Source organism: Pantherophis guttatus, chromosome 3 (genome assembly GCF_059756535.1).
Source record: "Pantherophis guttatus breed Tessera chromosome 3, ASM5975653v1, whole genome shotgun sequence".
Lineage (NCBI taxonomy): Eukaryota > Metazoa > Chordata > Lepidosauria > Squamata > Colubridae > Pantherophis > Pantherophis guttatus.
The window spans coordinates 168,134,895-168,159,619 of NC_142065.1; the positions used below are offsets into that span (position 1 = coordinate 168,134,895).

The window sequence follows — 24,725 nt, forward strand, 5'->3', positions numbered from 1 at the left end:
TTATCTTTCAAATACTCTTACCTATCATATTGCCTCTTCTAATCATTTAAACTTTTCTAAATACATACTTTCTTAAAGTGTTTTAAGTAGATTCATAATTTTCCTTATGGTCAATGGCTCTAAATAACAGATTTACCAGAGAAATTTAACCTTCAATAGGCAAGTGTCAACCTAGATAGAAAATATTCAACTAATGATTACCAGAAGAGATAAACTCTTGCTGAATAATGATCTCCTGAAGGGAATAAGGGTACTGAAACTACCCTTTCTAAAAGTGTAGTTATTTGTGAAAACATGCATGAGTGAACCAAATTAAGAAATTTGAAAAATTTATTCACAAACACAATCTTTCTACTTCTACTTGCAGATTTGCTACTGAATTGCAACCCCAGTATAAATTCTTAAACGCTTAAGGCCTCAAACCAGAATGGACTAATTGAACAAACCAGACTGACATTTGGAAATCATACTTATATTAACTATTTCAGCATGTATATCTGCCAATATGACACGCTGCAGAATTACTAAATACAACAAAAAAGAGCTCTGAAATAAATTCTACCTATTCATATAGTATATAAATGAACTGCTAGTTTTCTAGATTATGTTAGTTATTTATATAAATAGAGATTTACATAGTATATGCTCCCATAGCTTTTTGTCCCCATTGACTTTCTCCCCCTCATCTTTCTCCTCACAAGAGATATTATTGTTGTAATTTGATCCAATGAAACCTCAACTTTGGAGGAAAATGAAAAATACAAATGCTTAAAAGAATTAGAAGCAATAAAACCTAAGAACGTCAATTAACTTCCAGTAAGAGATTGGTTTAAGGCCAACTTTAAAGGCAGAAATCCTTCTCTAGTCTTAGAACACTTATTTTTAATAACCTATACAAAAATCAAATTTAAATTTGAGTAACGGCTATCTAACCTCCATCCCAGCAGACATGTATGCTTGAAAACTCATCTTATATATTTTTCTCCATGAAGCACAGATCCGTAGCTGAGCAAGAGCCTGAAATGTCATGCTAACCAGGAAAAAAGCCCAGTTTCCAGTCCATTTGACTGCGTTTTAATGGACCTCCTTCCAAGCCACTTCTGCATGGAAAAGTGCTGGCAAAAGAAAGGAAAACTAAGAGATCATGTGGTTATAATTATGACCAGGAAAGGAATATTTCTGCAGTTCAGCAGCGAAGTAAAACTCTATCGTTGTCTGCTCCCAACAGTGTCCATTGCAAAACAACTGCCTCATTAAATCTCTGCAGTAAGATTAATATGCCGTAGCTGCACTACATTTATAACTTGGTACTCCATAAAAAGCACATTTAATGGAAACAGCCAGAGCCCAGATACCAAGTATTACTTGAGAAACTTCAGACCGTATGTAGAGAACTTCTTATACTTATTTGTCTTCAAAACAATCAAATTTGAATCAGCTGGAAGACTATGAATTTTACTCTTGCCTTAGTCACAAAGTCTGCTGCGTGACTTTGAGCCAGTCACTCTCTCTCAATCCTGGGGAGAAGACAAACCACTTCAAAATATAAAGTAGTCCTTGACTTACGACCATAATTGGCCCACAAATTTCTGTTTCTAAACAAGACAGTAAGTGAGTTTTGCTCCATTTTACACGTTTTACACATGCCACGTTTGTTAAGTGAATTGCTGCAGTTGTTAAGTTAATAACATGATTGTTAAGTGAACCTGGCTTCCTGGATTGACTTTTCTTATCAAAAGGTCACAAAAGTCATGTGACTTTTCTTATCAAAAGGTCACACAACCCTGGGACACAGTCATAAACACATGCCAGTTGCCAAGTGTATGAATTTTGATTACATGCACATTGTGCAAAGGTCATAAATGTGAAAAACTTCCATAAGTCACTTTTTCTGTGTCATTGTAATGGTCACTAAATGAGCTGTTGTAAGTCAAAGAATACACGTACAGCTAAAAAATAGGTCAGACACAAGTCCAGTCAATTGCCAGGATCGACATTGACTCGAAGGCATCAATCAACCAGGATATATGAATATATCAATAATTTTAATTGACATATTTCTGTGGCAGAATATAGAAGATAACTCTCTGCCAACTGATCATACTATCTCCCAGATATACAAACTGCACTTATACAGTTCTCACATACAAACTCTCTTACTTGAAAGCTGAGAAGCTGGCAGAATGTTTATAGCAGAGGAAATGGCTAAGGAGAGAGAGAAAGCTTGGGCTGGTCTAAGAGAAGGAGAAAAGGAAAGTAGTTAAGAATCAAAGGTGGAATTAGGAAGTTTGGAGTGCTGAAAAAAGTTTTGCAATGATTCCGTAATGAGTTAAGATCACAGAAAGTAAGACTATATAGAGAGAGATCTATCTATGCTGTGCAGATTTGCAGAAGAAGAAAATAACTCAGAACTCCAAAACGAAGATCAGGGTTGTCCCATCTCTGAGAAGCTGCTAGCTAAGCTATAATTGAAACCCTTGATTAACTCTTTGAGGAATGTGGTAAGAACTACACACCTAGGAACAGCTTAGGAAAGGCACACTGTTCTATTAGAAGAAGTAATATTATTCCAAGGAGGAAGATAATTAACCTTGGAATGGTATAAAAACTGTGATAGAACCAGTGGACCATAAAACAATTTGTTACATTCCTTTGAAGGCAGAAGGGAGGGAGACCCAAGTATGTTTGTATGCATTAGCTGAACGCTGCTTGCATAATTAGCTGACTAAAATCTTGTAGAGAAATTAGTATCTATGTATGTTGTGGCAAGAAAGTAGCAAAAAAAGGTAGTTCACAAATTGTTGCCTACTGAACTCTGACCGATTCATCCTTGCAATTCACTACCACCTTCAGAAATAAATTTGTTTGTTCCATAAATTTAAAACTATTCAAGCCTGGCATAACAGCCTTCTTTTTCTTGCACAAATTTCTGGATTAACCTAATTTCTCTCCTTTTTCCATGGTTTTTTTTTACCATGTTATAGAATGACATGTTTGTTTCTTCCATGATTTTTAACTATTATTTATTTTATAAATATGTGTGTGTTGTGAGGAGAGAAGGGGATAGATAGATAGGAAGGTAGGTAGGTAGGTAGGCAGGCAGGCAGACCCAGCTGTCTTGTAAATCATATAGATTAGAGATAGAAATGACAGATATAGAAATGTATGAAAGAAATAATAAACTTGATAATCTTTTTATTTTTTCTAAAGATCTTATATGAAACAAGGTTTCACTCATCCAATCTAGCTATTTCTAATAGTACTTAAATATTACTACCTGAAGTAAATAAGGCCAATACATTCTAATATCAGTAAGATAGCATGAATTATTGAATGTATGTGTATACTGTGCAGCATAGTTTTTTTGACAGCTTAGATTACATGTCAAACAGTCAGTTATATTTTAGTGCAAATACCTAAAACTAAATAGCAACAAGGAATGATATCACTTACTATAGATATTTAAAAACTGACAATACAAACACATTGGAGAATAGCTTCCTACCCTCACAATAATTGTACAAATTAAATATCAGTTATATAAATATCTAAAAACAAATTTAAAAAATTATGTAGTTTTAAACAACTAATCTGCTGTACTGGACTGCTACAATAAGACAATATAATATATACAATATTCCAGAAATTTGGATCTGGATCTACTTTTATTGAGAGCAGAAAATCATTAATTAGTTGCTTAACTAATCGCTTAATTACAAATCACTTTATCAAAGAATCATCAAGCCTCATCTACCAGCCTTCTTAAGAAACTCTCCAAATATGTTGGACTTTAACTGGACTTTAATCCCAGCAGGTTTAAAAATTATCTTCTGTTGGTTGGGATTATTAGACTGGCAATTATGAAAATACCTATTCAAGGAAATCTGGTTTGTACAATTGCAATATGTATTGTTAGCTTCTTAAATATAAGAAAAGTACAATTAAAACAGTAGTATTTCTTTTTAAGATTGCTGGGATCCTTATACGTTAATCTATAAACCAATACCAATAACACATACAGTACAATCACTTTTTTGCACAAAGAATATTTAATTATTATTTCCAGAACAACTAATCAAACAAACTAAAGGACTTAATTGTCCCTGAACTATAGCACAATTATTTTTCAAAGGAAAAGCAAAAACTAAAGAGAGCTGTTATAAGAAGCAACATGCTATTAACCCCCATTATAATGAACAGGTCAAATTTCCAACCTAAAATCTTGCTGACTGAACTAAGTCTTTATCTGCACAATTCCCAGTGATTTAAATGTAGGGATCAATGACTGTTAACAAAATCAGTGGATTAAGATTTAAACTGCATGCTTATTTGTGAAAATAACCAGCCTGCAGAAATGCCTGGCCACAAACCAGAAATGTACATGTGCCAGAGCAATGTAAATAAGTTTTATTCTTCTTTTGCTGCTTCCTTATGATAAACTCAGACTCCATCTGTAAACTTCCACTATTTTGAAAAATAGGCAGATGATCCTGTATAAAATGAATGGAAAAACTGGTCTTCTAGAAAATAAATCAACGAATAGCTAATTTGTACACAGATCTGCTTCAGAAGCATAACAGAACATTATCTATGTAATAACAACTGAATAACTGAAGGGGAACTCATGTTTACAAAAAAGGCACTTTTAGAGGTCCATATCACTCTTTAAATGTTCCATTGTTTTCTGCATGATGAGAACAAACCAAACATGTGTCATGTTTTTGAAAAATAGAGAAACATGATGGTTGGCATGGAAATTACCTGTCGGCACTGCTGATTGTTCCACTCCTTCCTGGTCCTCTGATTCATTTTCTTCTACTGTCAGGGGAAGATAAAAATAAACAAGAAAGCAGTAAGTAAGGTAAATGTCTTAAAATATCTAAAACATTGACATTTCTGTTTCACCTCTTTCTGTTTTTAGCTATCATCCCTTTTCATATTGAAGAAATTTACTTGCCTGGTACAAGATTATCTAAAAGGAACTTGAACCAAATATAGAGTCACCTTTGAAACTATTCAAAAATGTTGCACGTCTTAAGAAAACTCAGTCCTGGCCAAAGCAACTGCCACAAAATATATTCTTACTTGAAAATCCAGCTAGCACAAGTACCAAGAAGTAGCACCTTCTTAACCCATAAATTTGGAAATGTATTACAATTTTAAATTTAATCCAAATATTATTAAATCAAAAGATGTAGAACTTTGAATATAGAACTTGTCTACTCAATGTGCCACATCAGTGCAGATTTCTCATTCCAGTAACCCTTTCAATTTGCCTGAGTTATAGTCAGCTTCATTGCACTGAAGTTATCCAGGTAATTTGACAGTTGGCTATAGAACCAGAATGCTGCACCATAGCAATTTGCAAAGAAAGAAAATTACTTTTTTTAACACCATTCAAATAAGCACAAATCTTATTAATCAGCAGTAGAATATTGAACCTCTTTTCCAATATTAAAGCAAAGGATTTATGCAATAGTCACAAAGCCAAGATGGACATTTTATTCACACATTCATTCATGCACACACATACACAAATTACCTATACCTATGTTTTCACAAACTTGAGATAATGTAGGATAATTATAATTTACAGAGTTATTTTACAATATACTTAATTCTTGATACAATTTTTACTGAATTGTAGCGTAATATTCTATAGCAAGTAGGCAGATAAGGAAAAATAATCTATTAATATGGAAGTTATGTCAAAATAATTAAGAATAATTTGATAGGCAGATCCCCTATGGATTGCCTAGCTCCTATGATTAGAATACTAGAAAGTACATTCAGCTGATCCCTACTTAAGCCATTGTATATATGTGTCATTGCACCTAAATGTTTGACCCTTCTATTTGCTTGCGTTTTATGGACTTTAGCCATATGTTTGCCAGATGGTAGTGAAGACAGGTATAAAGTCTCTGAAACGTATTTTCAATCTCTTCCTTAATATCCAGTAAACAGAACGAAAGTGCAGCAGCACTTTGAGAATGCTAAGAGTAGTCTTTTGCAGAAATATTCATTCAATTAGTAAGCTTTTACAAAAGGACAAAACATGTATCATGATCTTGTAATACAAGCTCTATCTCTATCTCTTACACATATGCCTGCAGTATTTTATTCTTTATTTGCCTTCCCTCAAAGATTCCTAAAGTACTACCCTCAGGTAAGCTTTCCAAAAAAATCAACAGCATATTTTAATAATATTTTAGATGAGTGATATAAAGGGGATGACTGCCAATAGACAGAAGAAGACATTCTGATCATATTTGCAGAAACAGAAAAGAATTTATCTTATTTCCTTGCAGTGAGCAGCATATTCCAACATTCCAGTAAATGTCAGTCTCTGCTTTTACTTTTCACTCACTTATAGTTCTTGGACTCAATCAATGATTCCTTCTATTCTTTTTGACTTTGCAATTACAAAGCAGGAACTAATAACTAATAGTATTGGTATGAGTCAGGGGAAATATTTTGAATTGCTTACTGAATTATAAGAAGCTCTTAAATTTATTTTATAAATACTGTAAAACTTGATTCAGAACGTAATTGCAAACTATGGATGTTTTGAACAAGAGGCAAAGCGAGTCTTAGGCTGTCAGGCTTTTATCTCCTCTTTTGTTAAAACTTCCTCATGAAATCTCCACAAAGAATTTTTGCCATTTCATTCAAATATAGAAAATTGGCATGGTTAAATGAAGCTTAATAGACAAGAAATATCAATTTGTGGTATCAATTTGGAATTAGGACTAATGCTGCTTTTTTTTTTTAACTAAGTAACTGGAACAGAAAATCAAAATTTAGTATATCATCATGATGACTTTAATTCCTTCCTATCTGAGAGAGAGATGTAGAAGAAAAAGAAAAAAAAAGCAAGAGTCTTTACAACTTTCTCTTCTGACTGGTTACCTTAAATAAATGAAAACTACAGAACAATGTTTATAATGACTATGAATTATAAATGCTGAATAGCTACAGAGAAAATAGTACCTATAAAACAAAATGACTCAGAAATATATTTCAAATATTTAAGACATACTTAAATTGAAACATCTATTTCTAATATCACTGAATCATGTGTATTTTTAATTTGAATGGCTTAAAACAAATATAAAGTTCTACATAGATCAAATTTAGCCAAAAAAAGTCAATTCAGGTGTTCTTCTGAGTGACCATTCTGCAGAAGACAAAAACTTCTTCACCCACCCCCCCACCCCCACCCCCATGATATTGGGAGTAAAAGCCCTTTAAAAAACACAAACTGCAGGATGAGCTCAGCAGTCAGCCTGACAATGCCACAAATTCTTAATAATAGTGACTGTGGTGCTAGCATCCTACCTGCGGTGACGGATGTGAATTGTGTAGCACCTGATAAGATCAATCAAAGCCTTATGCTTACTTTCTAAATTTGGTCAATGGAAGCTTATGAAGCAAAATCTTAAAACTACAGCATTAGATAAAATCAGAATTTGACTGGCTATCATCAGTAGTTGTTCTGTCAATTTCACTATGACGCTTGTTTGTGTGAATGTTAATGTACTTTTTTATTAACTAAAATAGTTCTAACTGCCCCAAATTAATAAATATTAAACAGAACACACACATACACAGAAACATAATATAGTATAAAACATTAACAGATTAGGATGTGAAATCATATGGGCTAAAAATAATTCAAATTATTTCCAAAAAACCAATTATATTTTTCATATAATTTACTGTTGCTATCTTTGGAACTTAGAATTGCAAAGAGGATCTTAAGGAAAACACGCACAGTTCTCTCATTGTGGAAGAAAGAGAAAAAATGGCACAAGGACTTCTTACATTCTGTAATACTTCAGAGCATACCTATAATTTTTTCACAAACTGAAATATCCTCTGAACTGTAGTCACTTCTTAACCAAGCCACACCAAATAACTTTAGAGAGATAGAACATGTCCTATAAGCACCTTAATGAAATGCAAATATTGTAGAATTGACCAACCACTGATGAAAACACAGCATGCCTACTAGCAATCCACAGTAGTTACCTAGCCACTTATTAATTAAAAACACCAAACAGTCCAGAGATAATCAGTCTTACTGGCATGATGGATGAAGCTCTATGTCTTGAAATTTCCTCTGTTCTCTATCCCATCCTCTCAGTTTTTAATCGAATTTCGGTTTTAATTGGGTTGTGTTAAATTCGGGCCAAAATTATTTAATTGTTTTTTTAAATGTTTTTAAATTTTATATGCTATGTTTTATCCTGGCTGTACACCACCCTGAGTCCCGCAGGAGAAGGGCGGTATAGAAATATAATTAAATAAATAAATTAATTAATAAATTAATAAATAAATTAATAAATAATAAATAATTGCAATGATGAAAACTCTGTTAGTTTTCTGAAATTTTACAATCTTCATGCAGGTCCGAACAGTTGTCTCAAAGATCTATTTATGGAAGACCCTTGTGAGTATGAATATTCTGGATCATTTCACAAAATTCTATTCTCACTTTGATTGTTATTTCATGACACAATATCTGCTTCAGGGACTGTATTAAAATGAGTATCCACCTGATTTGCATTTATTAAACATATCACTCTGCCTGGAAAAACTCTGGGTTTTTCATAAGCAATGCCATACTCACAATTTAAGAACAATTGCAAAATGCTGTTCCAATAGTTTTGCAAAATTGCCATGTCCCCTGTTTTTGATGCCTTCCTCTATGAAATTGAAGAAATGCAATTAAATAAAATGATGATAAAGCTAAGCAAATGATAAGAGAAGGTGCACTCTTAAAACACATACAAGTGCTGCATCATAGCTCATCTAACCTTTTCCTTTATCAGTGCTTCTTTAATCTCACTGCAACACACAATCCCTTGCAAAACAATGATTAGGAGGCATTAGCATTTTCTGTTTGGATGGCGGTGCTGCTAACTCCATTACTGAACATTTGTTCAGGGCCAAGACATAAATGGTATATTATAGAATAGAGAATACAAATAATTTCTGTTGTGACAAAGTAAAGTAGCTGGTAAAAATGGGAAAATCAATAGATTTGAAATTTGCATAACAAAGGCATACCTCTGGGGTAAAACATTTCAGAGCATTGAAACAACTACAGAGAAAACTCTGGTCCAGTTTCCCCACCACCATCACTCTAAGCAGCATGTTTCCTGATGACTTCATAGCATGAGAAAAATCATTTCTGAAGAAGCTGGACTTCCAAATAACCAGACACAGCAGCATGTAAAGCTTATAGATAACAACATTGGTCTCAAGTTTGGAAGCTTATAGGTAACTAATGCAGCAACCAAATAGGCACAGCTCAAAAATAACAATAAACTAATTAATATATTTCCATACAGAATTCAACGAATTAGCAACCCTTTCCCAAGTCCTGCTGATAACTTCACTGAAGAACCAATCTCCCTAAGTACAATACAAATGCCCACAGTGGAAAATATGGTTTGGGTCCCAAGTTTTCACATATGTGAGAACTGTTCAGTTATGGAAGTCAGAAGGCATTCATGTTTAATAAATTTATTGTTGTTGTTGTATTATTGAATGTTTTGCTGGGGAAGCTAATTTCAACAATGTGACTTGGAAAGGGATCGTTCATGATGAATTCTGCAGAAGAATGCAATGTAACAGGATTTATTTTTGTATTAAGAGATATTTCTCCTTATGCGCACAAGTGGGAAACGTATGGTAGACTGAAACTAAATGGCCCACTCCATTTATTCATGATAAGATTGGGAAACACTGAGAGCTTGAAAGTTTGAAAAGACACAGGCACTTAGAATGTGAGAATTCTGGGACTTTTTTCCACAGTCCATATATCCTTTTTTGCTTATCACTTCCCTGAAATCTTAGGTAGCCAACTTTTCATATTAAACTGTAAAAAGGTGTGGTTATTATCCATTAGCTTTATATTCTGCCTTTCTTCTTCATACACCTACAGCTTTCAGTGTATGGAGTGGTTCTTCCACCGTAACAACTCTCTGAGATATGTTGGGCCTTGACAGATTGTGACTGCTCTGAAATAACCTTAGTGAAAATACTGGGTCTCAATAATTGCAGTTCCCAGAGAACTGATACAATTCAGCAGCAAAGCCATATTCTTTTGTTACCATATTTTTCATTTTATTGTAAAAATAAGGGACAAAACACACATATCTCATATGAAAACCAGCTGGATGACTTTGGGCTAGTCACCTTTTCTTAGTGCAACCTACCTCAAAAGGTGGTTGCTGTGAAGAAAATAGCCACCTTGAGCTATTCGTAAAAATAATAAAGGTGGTAAATAAATAAAATATCAATCCTCCCATACATTCTCCAAAAGAAAAAGATGCTACCCATGTAGGTGATACAATTATGTAATTAGCCAGTCACTCATCTTTGGCTTCCAGAATTTTATTTTTAAAACAGGAAACTGTATCACCTAGGCATGGTAAACAAAACAAGCTGATTGGGCATGCTGAAGATCCTGTCAGCCAAAGAGTGTCAGCTGTGGAGACTAGAAGACCCCTTTTCTACAATAGCCCCTGATCTGTAAACTTCAACCCTCTAAGGCTTTAAAAATTTGGTTTTGTTCCCAAGCTTGAGGTCCTTAATGTATTAAAGGCCTATGTGTTAAGGGCCCCATTTTCTAGTTTTACGGTTAACTGCCCAAGTATCTCAGCTGATGTATACAATACACTTAGTTTGGATGTTTTTTCTATTTTTTTCAAAATGTTCTTTATTGTTTTAAAAATATTTTTTTTGTTTTAATGGTTTTATACTTTTGAAATTGTAAGCCACCCAGAGTCACTGATTGAGATGGGCAGCTATAGAAAATGAATGAATGAATGAATGAACATATCCACTCATTATGTTAAAGCAAGAAATGATTGCTACCTGAAACAGCTACCTGAAACAGCTACCTGAAACAGTGAAAGATGACGTTCTCTAAATTTAATCAGAGATATATAGAGCAAAATAAAAACGTCTTTGAACACAACCAAGAAAACCTATAGAACTAAATTCATTACATGCCTTTTGTTCTACAGTCACAGATTCCATTTTTGATTACGATGCCTCTTTATATAAGGGCCAAGCTTAAAGACATGTACACTTGAGACTTAAGAAAGGAAAGAATGGTGGAGAGAATCAGTGAATATAAATCTGCAAGAACACAATAAGAAGGCACATTTACTCTTAAAGAAAATCGTTTACAGATGACAAAAGCTGTGATTTATTGCATTTATGCTATTACAAGCTATAATAAAAATAAAGGCTTTGGATAATTGAAAAAAAAAGTCTATTTTCTTTTACACAAGTGCAGGTTAATAAATTTTTTAAAGATACCTACTGTCCTGAATGACTGAGGCTCTTTTCAGCTTGTTAAACAAAGTAAGAGAAGCCACATATCCCAAAATAAACTATAAAAATAGATTGCTATTGATTCTGAATCCTTTTTAAAATGGTTTCCTTAAGGAACATGAAGCAAAATAAGCTTAATTCAGGAACAAAAGTTACAGAAGAGACTATATGAGAAAAGGGTTAGACTTAACATAATTGTCCACATTTCTTTGTGGCTGCATTTTGAATTTCCTATAGTTCAATACACAGTTGTCTTATAAAGTCTTTGGTTCATGAGAATTAAAAGTTCATCTTTTTACTCATTTTACATGACTGTTCCCACTAGAATAAAACTTTGCAAGGAAAAAAAGCATTCAATCTGCATGTTTGAGCAGTATCAGCAGACAAGTAATAGAGACACTAGTTGTATTAACATAATCAATACACAATTTACAGAACTACCCAGACAGAACAGAATTTGTATCTCTATGCCATTACTTTACTATCTATAAATCACTATAATTTCTGGGTGGTTTTTATGCATTTCTGTTGTCCTGCCTATGGATGTAAAAGATGCAAGAAGCATTGAGTGCACACTCAACACTTCAAAGACAAACATATATATTTCAGAAATAGACCCTGGAAACATAGAGTCTCCCAGATACCAGGAAATTAAATAAGAAGAGGGACAATTTTTTTATTTGAATCTTATTTAATAATTTTCTCAATAAATTGATTCTTTACTGTGGGTTAATCAACAGTGAAAGCCACAGCAGACTGGACCTCCTTAGATGATTTTCTTCTTCCCTTGCTTCACACAATGTACTCAAAAAAATATTTGGAATATTCTACAGCCTGGCCATTCCCTATAGTTCAGAGACTTAAGTGGTGTCTTCTCTCCCCTCTCCCAAGAAGTTGTTCCAAGTATATAGAATGTTCATGTGTTAACTGAGAGCTGTCATTAAACAAGATTCTCTTCCATAGCCACTTATTATTGAAAAGGAAAGACTTCTGAAGACCAGAAGACCTTTAGGAAATTTAACATTAGTCAATGTAAAAGTTTCAATCTTGAATTTAATAAAACTTAATAAAATTAACTTAATGAACTTAATAAAAAAAAACACATGACAGCACAGATCATACAATACTTATAATATTAGTGATAGCATAATTTTCATAAAAGGAATTGTTGTTTGGATATGTGGTATGGAATCCCTCAAATTTTCATTTTACAGCCTTGAACTGACATTTATGTTAGTTGTTCCTAACTTGGTAACCCAAGATTTATTGAGACTAACTTTTTTTTTTATTTTAAACTTGGTCCCAACACACCTTCAGAACTCCAGGATGGCTAAGGTACAAAGCTATTAAGAGAATGCATCTAGGAATCTAGAATGAGGTATCATCAATATTTTAATGTCATCATGTTCTACTTATCATCAGACATAAGTGAGGATAGAGAGATGTTAAATTGTCTGAATTTAGTAGTGGATTGGATGGGAACAAATAAAGAGAAATGAATCCTACTGAGATTGAGGCATTCAGTAGACATTTGGTGAAACATATTCTGGAGAGAAGTGATAGAACATAGTAAGGTGGTAGATTCCCAGGAGAAAGGGGTGCGTTTCAGAAGTACCATGTTTCCTTGAAAATAAGACCCTGTCTTATATTTTTTTAAACCCTGAAATAAGTGCTTGGCCTTATTGCCATGTGCTCAAAAGCCCGATTGGGCTTATTATCACGGGATGTCTTATTTTGGGGGAAACAGGGTAAGAGGCAACTCAGTCCAAATATTATATGTGAGAGAAAGAGGGTGAAGACAGTCCCTCTTTAATAGCTCACAGAGTATATTGTAGATGCAGTCAGTAGAGTGGCAGGATTTTGTCTATAGGTGTGAGACAAAAAAGAACTCATCTTAGAAGAATTACCTCCTGTCATTCTTGGTTTTGGGCCTGACAATAGCGCTGGAATTGCTGTGAAATATTAAGTATATGTCTTATGCTGTTCCTCAATTCAAAACTGTCACTGTCAATTTGAGCTGACTTGTCAGTACTATGTAAGTCTTTCCTGATATAACAGACTGACCAGGATAATCTATATTCATATAAATTACTGAAGAAAGTTACTGATGGGCTTGATCTCCTAACATTTTAGTATCCCCTAAAATCCTGGTTTGACTACATACTACAACCACTGTATCACCTCTAAAAGAAAAACACTGGCTGTTTATTCATTTCAAAACTTAATTTAAGATTTTGAAGCTTATTTTTAAAACCTTAATCAGAATATGCAACAAGGATCATACTAATTTTTTGGATGCCTTGAGGGCTGCAAAGTAGGTGGGGCCATACCATACACAGGGAGAGGGCTGGTTTTGGGGGTAGACTGTTGTTTTTTCCTTTAGTTTTTCTATAGATTCTACTACCTCTTATCCTTGCCACTATCCTGAACAAATGAGTGTCCAACCTTTAACTGAACCTCCAGGGATGAAAGACTTCAGGAAGCAGGCAGTTCTCATGGTCATGTTTTCGTTCTAATTAAATTGTGTCTGGTTCTTGGAGACTGCATGGACAAATCCTGGCAATTTTCTTGATAAGGTTTTTCAGACATGGTTTTCCACTGTCTCTTTCCTAGAACTGAAAATGACTAGCCTAAGATCATCCAGCTGGCTCTGTGCTCACAGCAGCACTAGAAGTCACAGTCTTTCAGTTCCTACCTAGTTGCTTTAACCACTACAGATTAGTTCTGCATGGTTAAATAATTCCTCCTTAATTTGAGTTAGGATTTTTCTCTATACTGTTATATTTCTCTGAGAAGGAATACCAAAGATTTTATGTATTTTTCACCCCTGAATGCTGAAGACATATGTCATCCATGCTTTGTTGAGATGGAACTCCAAGAATTGCAAAAAGGGAACTTGGGAGATATAGCTTGCTCATCCCTACCTGGGATACAATCAAATATCTTAAACCAGGGGTCAGAACCTGCGGATCTGGAACCGCATGTGGCTCTTTCACCCCTCTGCTGTGGCTCCCTGTCACTCAAAATATGTGTCACAACCGCCAATGTATGACACCCACCAGCACACAATTTATTGAGCTTTTCACCCCCCTGATAGGCTAACCATGGATAAATCCAAGGAAAAAAAGTTTCAGAAGAAAACAGAACATTTATTTCAACTGCATATGCTACTCAAGAAATAGTTAGGGACGGGAAGGGTTTTGTGGCTCCCGATGTTTCTTTTCTGTGGGAAACGGGTTTAAATGGCTCTTTGAGTGTTTAAGGTTGCAGACCCCTGTCTTAAACAATACCTTCTTCCATATCGATCTTTTGATAATTAAAAGGATCAAAGGAAGCTTCTCATTAGATCCCATCAGTAGGAGAAATATTTCTGGCACTCTTTAATATTTTTAATATTTAGAAAAGATGTAAGATCTTGGGTGAAGTTACATTATGTCCTTTTAAAAATATATCGGTAAAGATCACATTCACAATGTAAGGATTTCTATACATTGTACCTCATGCTATAATAGAATAGAATAGAATAATAACAGTTAAAAATAATAAATAGTAATAAATAAATAAAAAGTAATAAATAAAAAGTGATAAATTGTTATGCAATATGCCTTCTAACCAAAGGCTTTTTTGTTTCCTCCATTGAATTATGTCTGGTTCTCAGAGACTAGCTGGATATGTTTCTGTAGTTTTAAAAGCTGGCAAATTAATGATAAAGACTCTGTACGTAGGTAATCCTCGTTTCATGAGCACAAGTCAAACTAGCAAGTCGGTCATTAAGCAAAGCAGCCTTCCATCCTTCCGAGGTAGGTAAAATGAGGACCCAGATTGTGGGGGCAATAAGCTGACTTTGTATAAAAAAAAAGAACACCACTTGGGGGGGCCAAAAGCCCTACTAAGCAGGTATATACAAAAGTATGAAGGCTATTGCTTAATGCATTGTAAGCCACCCTGAGTCTCCGGAGAAGGGCGGCATATAAATCGAATCAATCAATCAATCAATCAATAAAGCAAGCAGCTGCTAAGTAAAACCGTGACTGTTCCTACAATCTCACTTCAACTTTCCTTTGCTTTGCTTTACAGATGTGTGAAAAGTACATAACGTACATAAAGTCTTAAATGCGAACCTTGGTTGCAAAGTTACCTTTTTCTTACTGTCATCATTAGCAACAGTCACTAAATGAGACAATCACTAAACAAGGACTACATGTATTGCTCTATTAATGCAAAATTACTACATCTGACAAATGTCTGTCCCACATTAATAAACAAATACACGCTTAACAATTTCAAAGGATTTAAGTCAGATGCTTATGATTTTTGCAGCTTTTATAGTTTTTCTTATATGCAGACCAATTGGCAGAATGTCATAATTGTGACATAACATTGCTGTCAAGAAGGATAATTTAGAAATATTGTTTGCCATGAGAGACATCATCACATATAAAAGCCATGGATCTTGAATTCAACTGAGTTTTATTGGAGTTCTTCCACAACCACAGAGGAAATGCAACCAAAGTCCTACCTATTCTTTGGGGACCTATTCAATTGTCTATCCAGGAAAAAGAAATCTCTGGAGCTAAAACAGTATAGAATCATGTCTATAAAGTTGTGGAATAGTTAAATGCCATCTTTCCCAACTGCATCCCTTAGAATTGCTTTTTATGAAGGATATGCAATCTAGATGCCATCAGCATAGGGGAATGTAACTTAAACAGTACTGTTTTCCTCATTCTTAAATCTTTATAATATCATATACAGATAAAGTACAACCATGTTTATTCAATAGTATTTCCAAATGTTCACTTCCTTGGGAAAAACTGAATATATCCCATTTTTTATTTTGGGTTAATGTCTATTTGGTAAGATTTTCTAACTACCTCACCTTTATTTGATAAGCATAGGTAAATGCATTAAATTTTGCACACTGAATCTCCAAGAAAGTCAACTCATTCATGAAGTTATTGATATGTTTTAAATTTTGGTGGCCATAACAATTAAGTAAAATACCTACTGTATTTTTCAGAGTATAAGACGCACTCCGGACTATAAGACGCACCTACCTTTTTTGGTGAGGAAAACAAGAAAAAGAAATCTGCCTCTGCTTCTCAGCTATTTTGCTTCATTGCAGCAAACAGCAAATAGCCTCCTTAACTTTCATTTTCATTTTCAGCATAACTTGATTAGCACAAAAAAAAAAAAATCTGCTCCCAGCAATTTACCTCCTTGCAGCAAGCAGTAGAGGCCCATGCAAAACAGCTAAGAGTCGGAAGGCCGATCCAACAGACAATCAATTTGTGCTAATTAGGCTGTGCTGAAGCTGAAATGGGCTGTTTCTTCTTGGGGCTTGCTGCAAGGAGGTAAATTGCTGGGAGGCAGAGGCCAAAGGGTAGGGGCCAGTGGGTGCGCGGGGCTACATTCAGTGTATAAGATGCACCTAAATTTTCACCCCCTTTTTTGGGGGGGAGAAGGTATGTCTTATACTCAAAAAAATACAGTATATTACTTAAATACCAAAAGAGAAAATTGGCAGTTAATATTTGTTGTTGTATATTTAATTTAATATCAAACTCAGATATCACATCATCCTTTAAAAACTTCCTCTAGAACAGTGTCTACAAGATGATTCATGGTCACTGCTAGCAAATGTCCACAAAATGCATCCCATGAAAATAAAGTAAAAGAGGAAAATGGGATCCCAAAATATAAAACAACAACGACAACAGTAGCTAAGGACAATAATGAGCTAGAAAAACAAAAATGTGTGCAGTGTATAGAATTTAGAACATCATCGTATTATTCTACAACGGCCATGAAAACTGGCCTTGAAGAAGACATTCTGCAAGAGAAATTAACTGCTTAAAATAAACATATTTTATGGGTTTTATACATGTTTGTCCTTAGCTGTTTTTTGTTTGTTTGTTTGTTTGTTTTTTGGTATCTTGGAAATCCTTGATTTTCTTTTCTTTCCTCTTAGTTGTCTGTCAAACACAAGAAAGGCAGTCATCATATGAACAGCATGATAGAGCTGTTACTTAAACTGGATATATAAACACTGTCTAAACAATTCATCAAGAATATTGATTCCAATAATTGATAAATCATGGAAGAAAGGTTTTCAGTAAGCTAAAAGCTTCAGGGAGAGGGGGCAGGTCAAATCTAACCTCTTTCTATATGTTCTATGCATTTAAAATAGTTTCCTTATACTCTGTGTTGTATAAAATAAACACAAACTTATTCTTTCAAAAAAGAAAAACAAAAATGGAGAACACAACCAAGACATACAGCTGGTTGTCATTCTTTAACTGTGATGGAAAAAAAAATTCTCCCTGATAGCACCCATTGTGTGGGAAAAAATCTCCACTATCTAGGCCTGTGCAAATCCTTTGAAAGAAGTGCTTTAGGATGTGTAAGGTACCTCTTTCCAAACTGTTAAGGGTCTATGACAATTCACCACAGTCAACTTGCCATGACCAATTTGCTGCAGCCAACTTGCTGCAGGACAATTCGCTACAGCCAACTCAGTCTCAGGACAACTCACTGCAGAAGAAGAGTTACACTAATACCAAAGAAATGGTTGCATAGAATCATTAAAGAAAGGATGTAAAAGGAGGGACAGAATGAAATGTGAATGGCAAAAATTAAAATGTTTTTATTTATTTTAAATAATTAAATAGAATTGTTAAAATTGTCCTCCAGCGAGTTGTCCCATGGCGAGTTGGTTGTGGCGGGTTTTCCTGCAGTGAGTTGGCCATGGCGAATTGACCAAAGCAAGTTGGCCACAGCAAGTTATCCTATTCCAACTGTTTAAAGCAGCGTCATCTTTTTTCCAACTTGTACGGCTGCTTCTTAAGTTGCTCATGGCTCTCTCTACATGGGCAGAAAACTGTAAGTTTCTAGTAGAATTTGTTGCTATTTGAATTATTTTTACAGGTTATATGAATACAAAGGCCATTATATTTGGATTGGAAAAATTGAGACAAAATAGTAGCAAAGAAATATAATTTACTCCACCTCTCTTCTGCTAAACTAGATTTTTCCAGTCCAGATATGGTAGTCCCTCTAGTATATATTTTCAAAATATCTATTTCTAAAGATTTGCATAATTTACCATGGAAGGCTTCCCATCATCAACTTGTTTACTGTAAATTACAATCTACTGTTTCTCCATGCCTTATTTTCTCTAGGTATTCTAATTATTATTTTTTGAATGAAAACGAGTATATAAATAGGGAAGAAACTCTTATTACTGTAGGAGTATGCCAATTCTTCCATGTTACTTCTTTTTGTATCTGTTTTTAATATTGTACACCAGCAAAAGTTGTTCTGAATTTGGCAACCTTACAAATCTAATAAATTAAATTTAAATTAAATTAAATTAGTGAAAATTAATAGATAAGATCATACACCTATATCAGCTTTCCCCAACTTAGTGGAAACTGAAGCCCAATATATTTTACAATTATCAAGCTGGGAAAGGCCGAACAATTTTTATAGCCATCAATGAAAAATGTTTATCCAAACCTGTGTCATGGATACATAATATAACAAGAGGAAATTGTGTATCAGACAAAACTTCATATAAAGGTACTTCCAGTGTAAGTATACGTGAGCGCCTAACATTATTTCTTATTCACAAACCTGCCAAGTAAAAATTTTCACAAAGGAAATTAAGAATATAATTAAGTTTTCCTTTATAGTGACTATTGAAACATGCAGATGTTCTCCAGACTAAAAAACAGTGGTTAGGTAAAATTACCCAACAATTTCACAGCTGAACTGAAATTTTAATCCAGTTCTCCTAGATCAGAGAAAATTAGGTATATTCAAGTCTTATTAAGATTCTATGGGTTTAATCAAATAGTAGAATGCTTTAGCTACTGTATTTCAGCAAACACAGCCTGGATTCCACCCAAATATTATACCTACTAACTGCATAAAATGAAGTGGGTTCTCATTAGGCTCAAAGATATTTCAAGCAACTGGCTGCTTTGCTTTTAACCAAACTGCAAATTAATTAACTGATTACAATAACATTAAAGTATCAAAAAAAGGTCATATGTTGAGGTAGTTGAATGAACCTTTCTCAAAGATCGGAAATAACACCTATTATTAGAAATGTTAATTGCCTTAAGAAAGGTAGGAACTCTGAGCACAAAACTATAATGCTTTCATTATGCAATTCTTTGCAAGGGCCAACTCAAATAAAAGTCATTTTAACTACTTCCAGAAGTAGAAATAAATCAAAGGTAGGGGACATCCATACAAAGACTACCAATTAAACAAGAAAATATATATACCAATTTAATATACTTAATATAATTTATATCATAACCAATTCCAGAGACTGAACCACACACTTAAAAATAATAATCTCTTACAAATTATAAATGCTACTTCGTTTGTATAATGACTACAGTCAAAACTCAATCTAGCACAACATCAGAGCAAAATGGTATCACAGCCCAATGAGCTTATTTTGGCAATTTCACTGCCCTTCAAGCTACCGCCAGGCAACTAAAAGACCAACTAAATTGTTCATTTATTATGTGCAGAAAGCTAGGATTCAAATTGCACACACCTAAATTAAATATGAAACAAGAGTGACAAATACTATTAGGCAGCCATGTATTATTTGGAAGCAATGCTTATTTAAGATGCTAATTAATATGAACAAAATTAATATGAGACAGATACTTTTGTTAGAATTACAAGTCATTCATTCTCATGGAGAAGAAAAGGATTCTCTTCTTTATGAAATATTACTATAAACGTATTTGGTCTCTGGTAGATTTATTGAACTGATTGATTTAAATAACTTGGTATAATACTGAATAGCAAAGTCTCTCAAGTTTACAATAAAAACAGTTTTTTTAAAAAAAATAAAATAAAATTAATAATTAAAATCAACAGTTAAAATCTCTGCAAGATGTGTTGTAAGGATGTTTGAAAAAAATTCCTCAGGAAAGAAATTCCAAAAAAAGTGAGATTGCAACACAGAAGCATAGGAATTATAAGCAAACCCCAGGTGTTCATATATAAAAAAGCTTTTTCTGATGGTAGAAAAAGCATGGACTTAAGTAATACAGGGCATTGATAGCATGGACTTAAGTAATACAGGCCATTAAAGGTAGTGACCACTACTTGGAATTTTGCCCCAAACAAACTGGCCTTCTGTTCAGTGTTTAAAGCACAGGTATTCTTTCTGCTGTACTCAAGACGAATCTAGCTGTCAAGTTGTATGCTACCTAAAGTCTCCAGACTACATAAAAACCTAGGTAGGGTACATTACTAAAATCAGGATAACCAGGACATGCAAAAAGGAACACGGTTGGCACATTAACAGAAGCTAATAAAGATGTTTCTGGCTTTTGATTCACTTTGGGAAACAAATAAAGATTTTGATCCAGAAGCACTTCCATGCTGCTTATCCCCTCTTTCTGGGGCAGTGCAGCCTCTGGAATTACAACCACTTGGAATCGGTAGCTCTGTCTTGTCTTGATTCATTTTCAATTTTTTATTTTCCAGATTGCTCACTACTATCTGCAAGCAAGCATTCAGGGAAACCGTATCATTTCTTGAACCTGTCATAGAGAAATAGACTTGGTAGTCTATAAGCAAACTGATATCAACCAGTTCCAAACAGATATTTGTCACTCATCGCAGTTCCAAATTTCCTGATGCTCTCCCTAGTGGCTTCATGTAGATACTGAAGAGCACTGGAAACAGAACAGAGCTCTAAGGGTAAAAATATAATAGCCCCCATTTCAATGAGCAATTGACTCCAAGAGATACCATTTGCAGTCTACCTAAGAGACACGAAACTACTGCACAGCCGTGCCACCCATTCCCAAATCTCTCAGGCAATCCAGAAAGATACCATGGTTGGTATTATTGAAAACTGTCAAGAAGTTAACCAACAACACTCCTATCAATCAGCAAAGACCATCAATTAGACCAACCAAGGTTGTCTCAACTCTGTATCCTAAAGCCAGTTTGAAATAAATCAACATTATCTGCTTTTGCCCGAGTTGAAAAGTCAGCCACGTTACTCAATCAAGGATGGATAAAAATTGGCTTATAGTTGTCCCTCTGAGAGATGCAGGACAGGCTTCTTAAGAGTCTAATAATTGACTCCTTTTTTTAAAAAAAGAGCAATTCTATTTTCCTTAAAAGGAAAATTTTATTATTTTGCTCTTTTTATTATTTTATTAACTAAAGTTATACATGATAACTTCATAACTACAAGTTATCAACTAATAACGACAATAATTCAAAGGAAAAGTATTGTAACACCACCTGTGTAATAGGCCTCTAAGAATAGGAGGTGGGATGTGATTCATATCCTTCACAATTAAAACAACTCAGCAGGCCATGAGTTTAGGAGTACAGAATGTACACCAAAAAATCTTGGTTTTTTGCTACCTTTATTTTATGTTATAAGGGATGTGGTGGTTCAGTGGCTAAGATGCTGAGCTTGTCAATCGAAAGGTTGGCAGTTCAGCAGTTTGAATCCCTAGTGCCATGTAATGGGGTGAGCTCCCATTACTTGTCCCAGCTTTTGCCAACCTAGCAGTTCGAAAGCACGTAAAAAATGCAAGTAGAAAAATAGGGATCACCTTTGGTGGAAAGGTAACAGTGTTCCGTGTGCCTTTGGCATTTAGTCATGCCGGCCACATGACCACGGAGACGTCTTCGGACAGCGCTAGTTCTTCGGTTTTGAAACAGAGATGAGCACTTCCCCCTAGAGTTGGGAACAACTAGCACATATGTGCAAGGGGAACCTTTACCTTTACCTAATGTAAGTTGTATTTTATCAAATACCAGGGATTCATCTAGTCATCTACCTCACTGCTTTACCTCCTGCAGTTCATCTGTGTACCAACTGTGGAAAAGAGGGCACTTAAGAGGGAATGTGCTGATCATCCTCCCTATTCCACAGATATTAAGAAATCACTGGTGCAGCCAACTCCAAAACCTTTCAAGTCATCTTTGAATCCAACCAACCAGATGAAGATCTACTAATGACAAACTGGAAACCATTCAAAGTGATGCCTTCTTGCGCAGAACAAATTATCAAATGAAGCATTGGTTTTCCATATGGTATGCATGGAAACTATGTTCATAGTTGTCATATTGCTGTGAGCTCCTGAGACACTCAAATCCAGACCTAGGCATTTTACGGCCCCTGACCCACATTCAGCCCTTTGGCTGCCTCTACCTGGCCCATGTGAGGTCAATTGGAAAGTGGAAATCAAATGTAAATAAGCCCACTGTAGGAGATGGGAGAAGCTGAGTCAATCCAGTTGTGCAGTTCTGTGGTGGGTTGCTACTGGTTCATCCCAGATCAGGTAAACCGGTAGCAGCGGCAGTGGAAGGCTCCACCCAGCCACCTGGAAGCTTCTGCACATCCGCAGAAGCATTGCATGCGTGCGCGCCCACAAGCGAATAAAATTGAAACCCACTACTGGTGCAGTTGCCTTGTACTCCTTTAGTCAGCTAGTGACTCCAGAGGTTGAGAAGAAAAAGTGCTGCCACACTGCCTTGTGGGCGAGTGGAAAGAGCGCAGCTGGGAGCTATTGGTTCAGCCCTCCACAACAGTCCCAGTTCATCCTGTGGTCCCTTGGGAAAATTTATTGCCCAGCCCTGCTCCAGCCCATAAATATTCTCACCAGGATTTCCAATACAAATTCCATAATCAACTCTGGCAGCTCAGAGATTGCTTATAATGGTGTGCTAACAATTAATTTGAAGATATTAATGTTAAAAGAATAAAACAATCAACAGGAAAAATCAGGAATATATGATAATAAGGCCTGGGAAAATCTAGAACGGCCTTGTTCCCAGCTGCCACCTGTCTCAGTTCAGAGGCCTAATAATTCCCTAAGAACTCATATCTGGATATGTATATATGGAAGAATTTTCTCATATGTTATTACGAGAAAAATATTGGGATAAATTTATGAATGATGAAGTTACCAGAGGCTATTGGGTATATTGTATAGTTACTAATGGTAGGATCCGAAGAGGAACAAAAATAGAAGGAAGCCATCACTCCCCTGTCCTCTTCCCAGAAGGTTAATCCTCTTATTTATTGTTTCTTTGACCCTTTATTTTTTTTATAGTTATTCTTTAGTGTATTGCTTCATTGACTTTTTTTCTCTCCAATCTTCAATTCATATGCCCATTTCTTTAATAAATTTACCCATTTCTTCTTACCCTTCCTGTTCATTAAACTGTTCATGAAATCCAAACTTTCAACATAAACTAATTACTCAACTTAAACCAATTAATTTAAAAAGTCAAATAACAACCAGCAGCAATTCAATGTTCAAATAATAGGCTATATTTAATCTGATTTGAAGGAACTGTCTTCCCGATACCTCATGGGTGTTTAAACAGAACTTAAGAGGAGGTGAAATATCAGGAAACTACCTCTCATTTTCATCAAATAACTTTAAATTTCATTTAGAAATAAATGCTTTGATTTTTTTTTTTTAATTGAGGAGGCATCTTTACCAAGTTGCATCTAATTTGTTAATTCTTATTTGGCCTAATAAAATGTATTAATTTTTTTCAGTAGTCATAAGTTATGTTTGAGAAGTAATTTTTTTTGGGGGGGGAACCCATCACGCTAATTATCTCTGCTCCCATTTGAAGACATTGTTTTTTAACGATGAATGAACGAACATTTTAAAACCAAGATGCATATTTGCCTATCTTACAAATCTTCAGGACATTCCAAGTCTACTTAATATCCATAAGGGGTTGGCTTGATTCATATCCCCTCAATGCTGAGAACAGGAACAAACATGAATACTGCAAGTGATGGGCTGAACTGGTAGGTGGAAGTTAAGCATAAGCGCTGCACATGGGGAAATGTAATGCAATAGATTGAAGTCCAATTCCCATCAGCCCTAAGCAGCATGCCTAACAAGATCTACATGTTGCTCATTTCTCATCTGAAAGAATCAAACAGAAGGAGAGGTAGAAGTCACCCCCTAAGACTCTTAGAGATCACTGCCAACTAATCTTTAAGTACAGGAAGTAGGTTAATAAATAGTCTAAGGTAGCTGATATACATCAGTTTGTGTTCTGTTAAAAATAAATGAAATTATCTTTAATTTTATATTGATTGGTGTCCTCTATAACAATGGAAAAGAAGTTTATGTTTTAGAACTTTTAAAGTTCTCTGTCTCTGATCTACTCAGTAGCACCAGCCTAACTATTAGTAAGGGTAATGCAGTCTACCATAGGAAAAGATTTTAAAAATAATATTAAACAAACCTGACAACCTCTGAAGTGGATGCATGTGTTTGTATTACTGACTCATGGCATAATTTGGATTGTATGCATCAATCCAAAAGGACCTGAATTGT

General features: G+C 34.8%; 1 protein-coding gene across 9 annotated transcripts in view; it reads right to left on the reverse strand.

Annotated features, from left to right (window-relative positions):
- Nucleotides 1-24,725, reverse strand: part of ZNF521 (zinc finger protein 521) — a 316,223-nt gene that overhangs the window by 279,051 nt on the left and 12,447 nt on the right. For all 9 annotated transcript variants that reach the window (XR_015733603.1, XR_015733604.1, XM_034429635.3 and 6 more), the window contains one exon: nt 4,762-4,818. Coding sequence is in view for 5 of the 9 variants with exons in the window: in XM_087891346.1 (XP_087747472.1) it covers nt 4,762-4,818 (57 nt within the window). In the remaining 4 variants the exon portion in view is untranslated. The remainder of the gene's footprint in view (nt 1-4,761; nt 4,819-24,725) is intronic.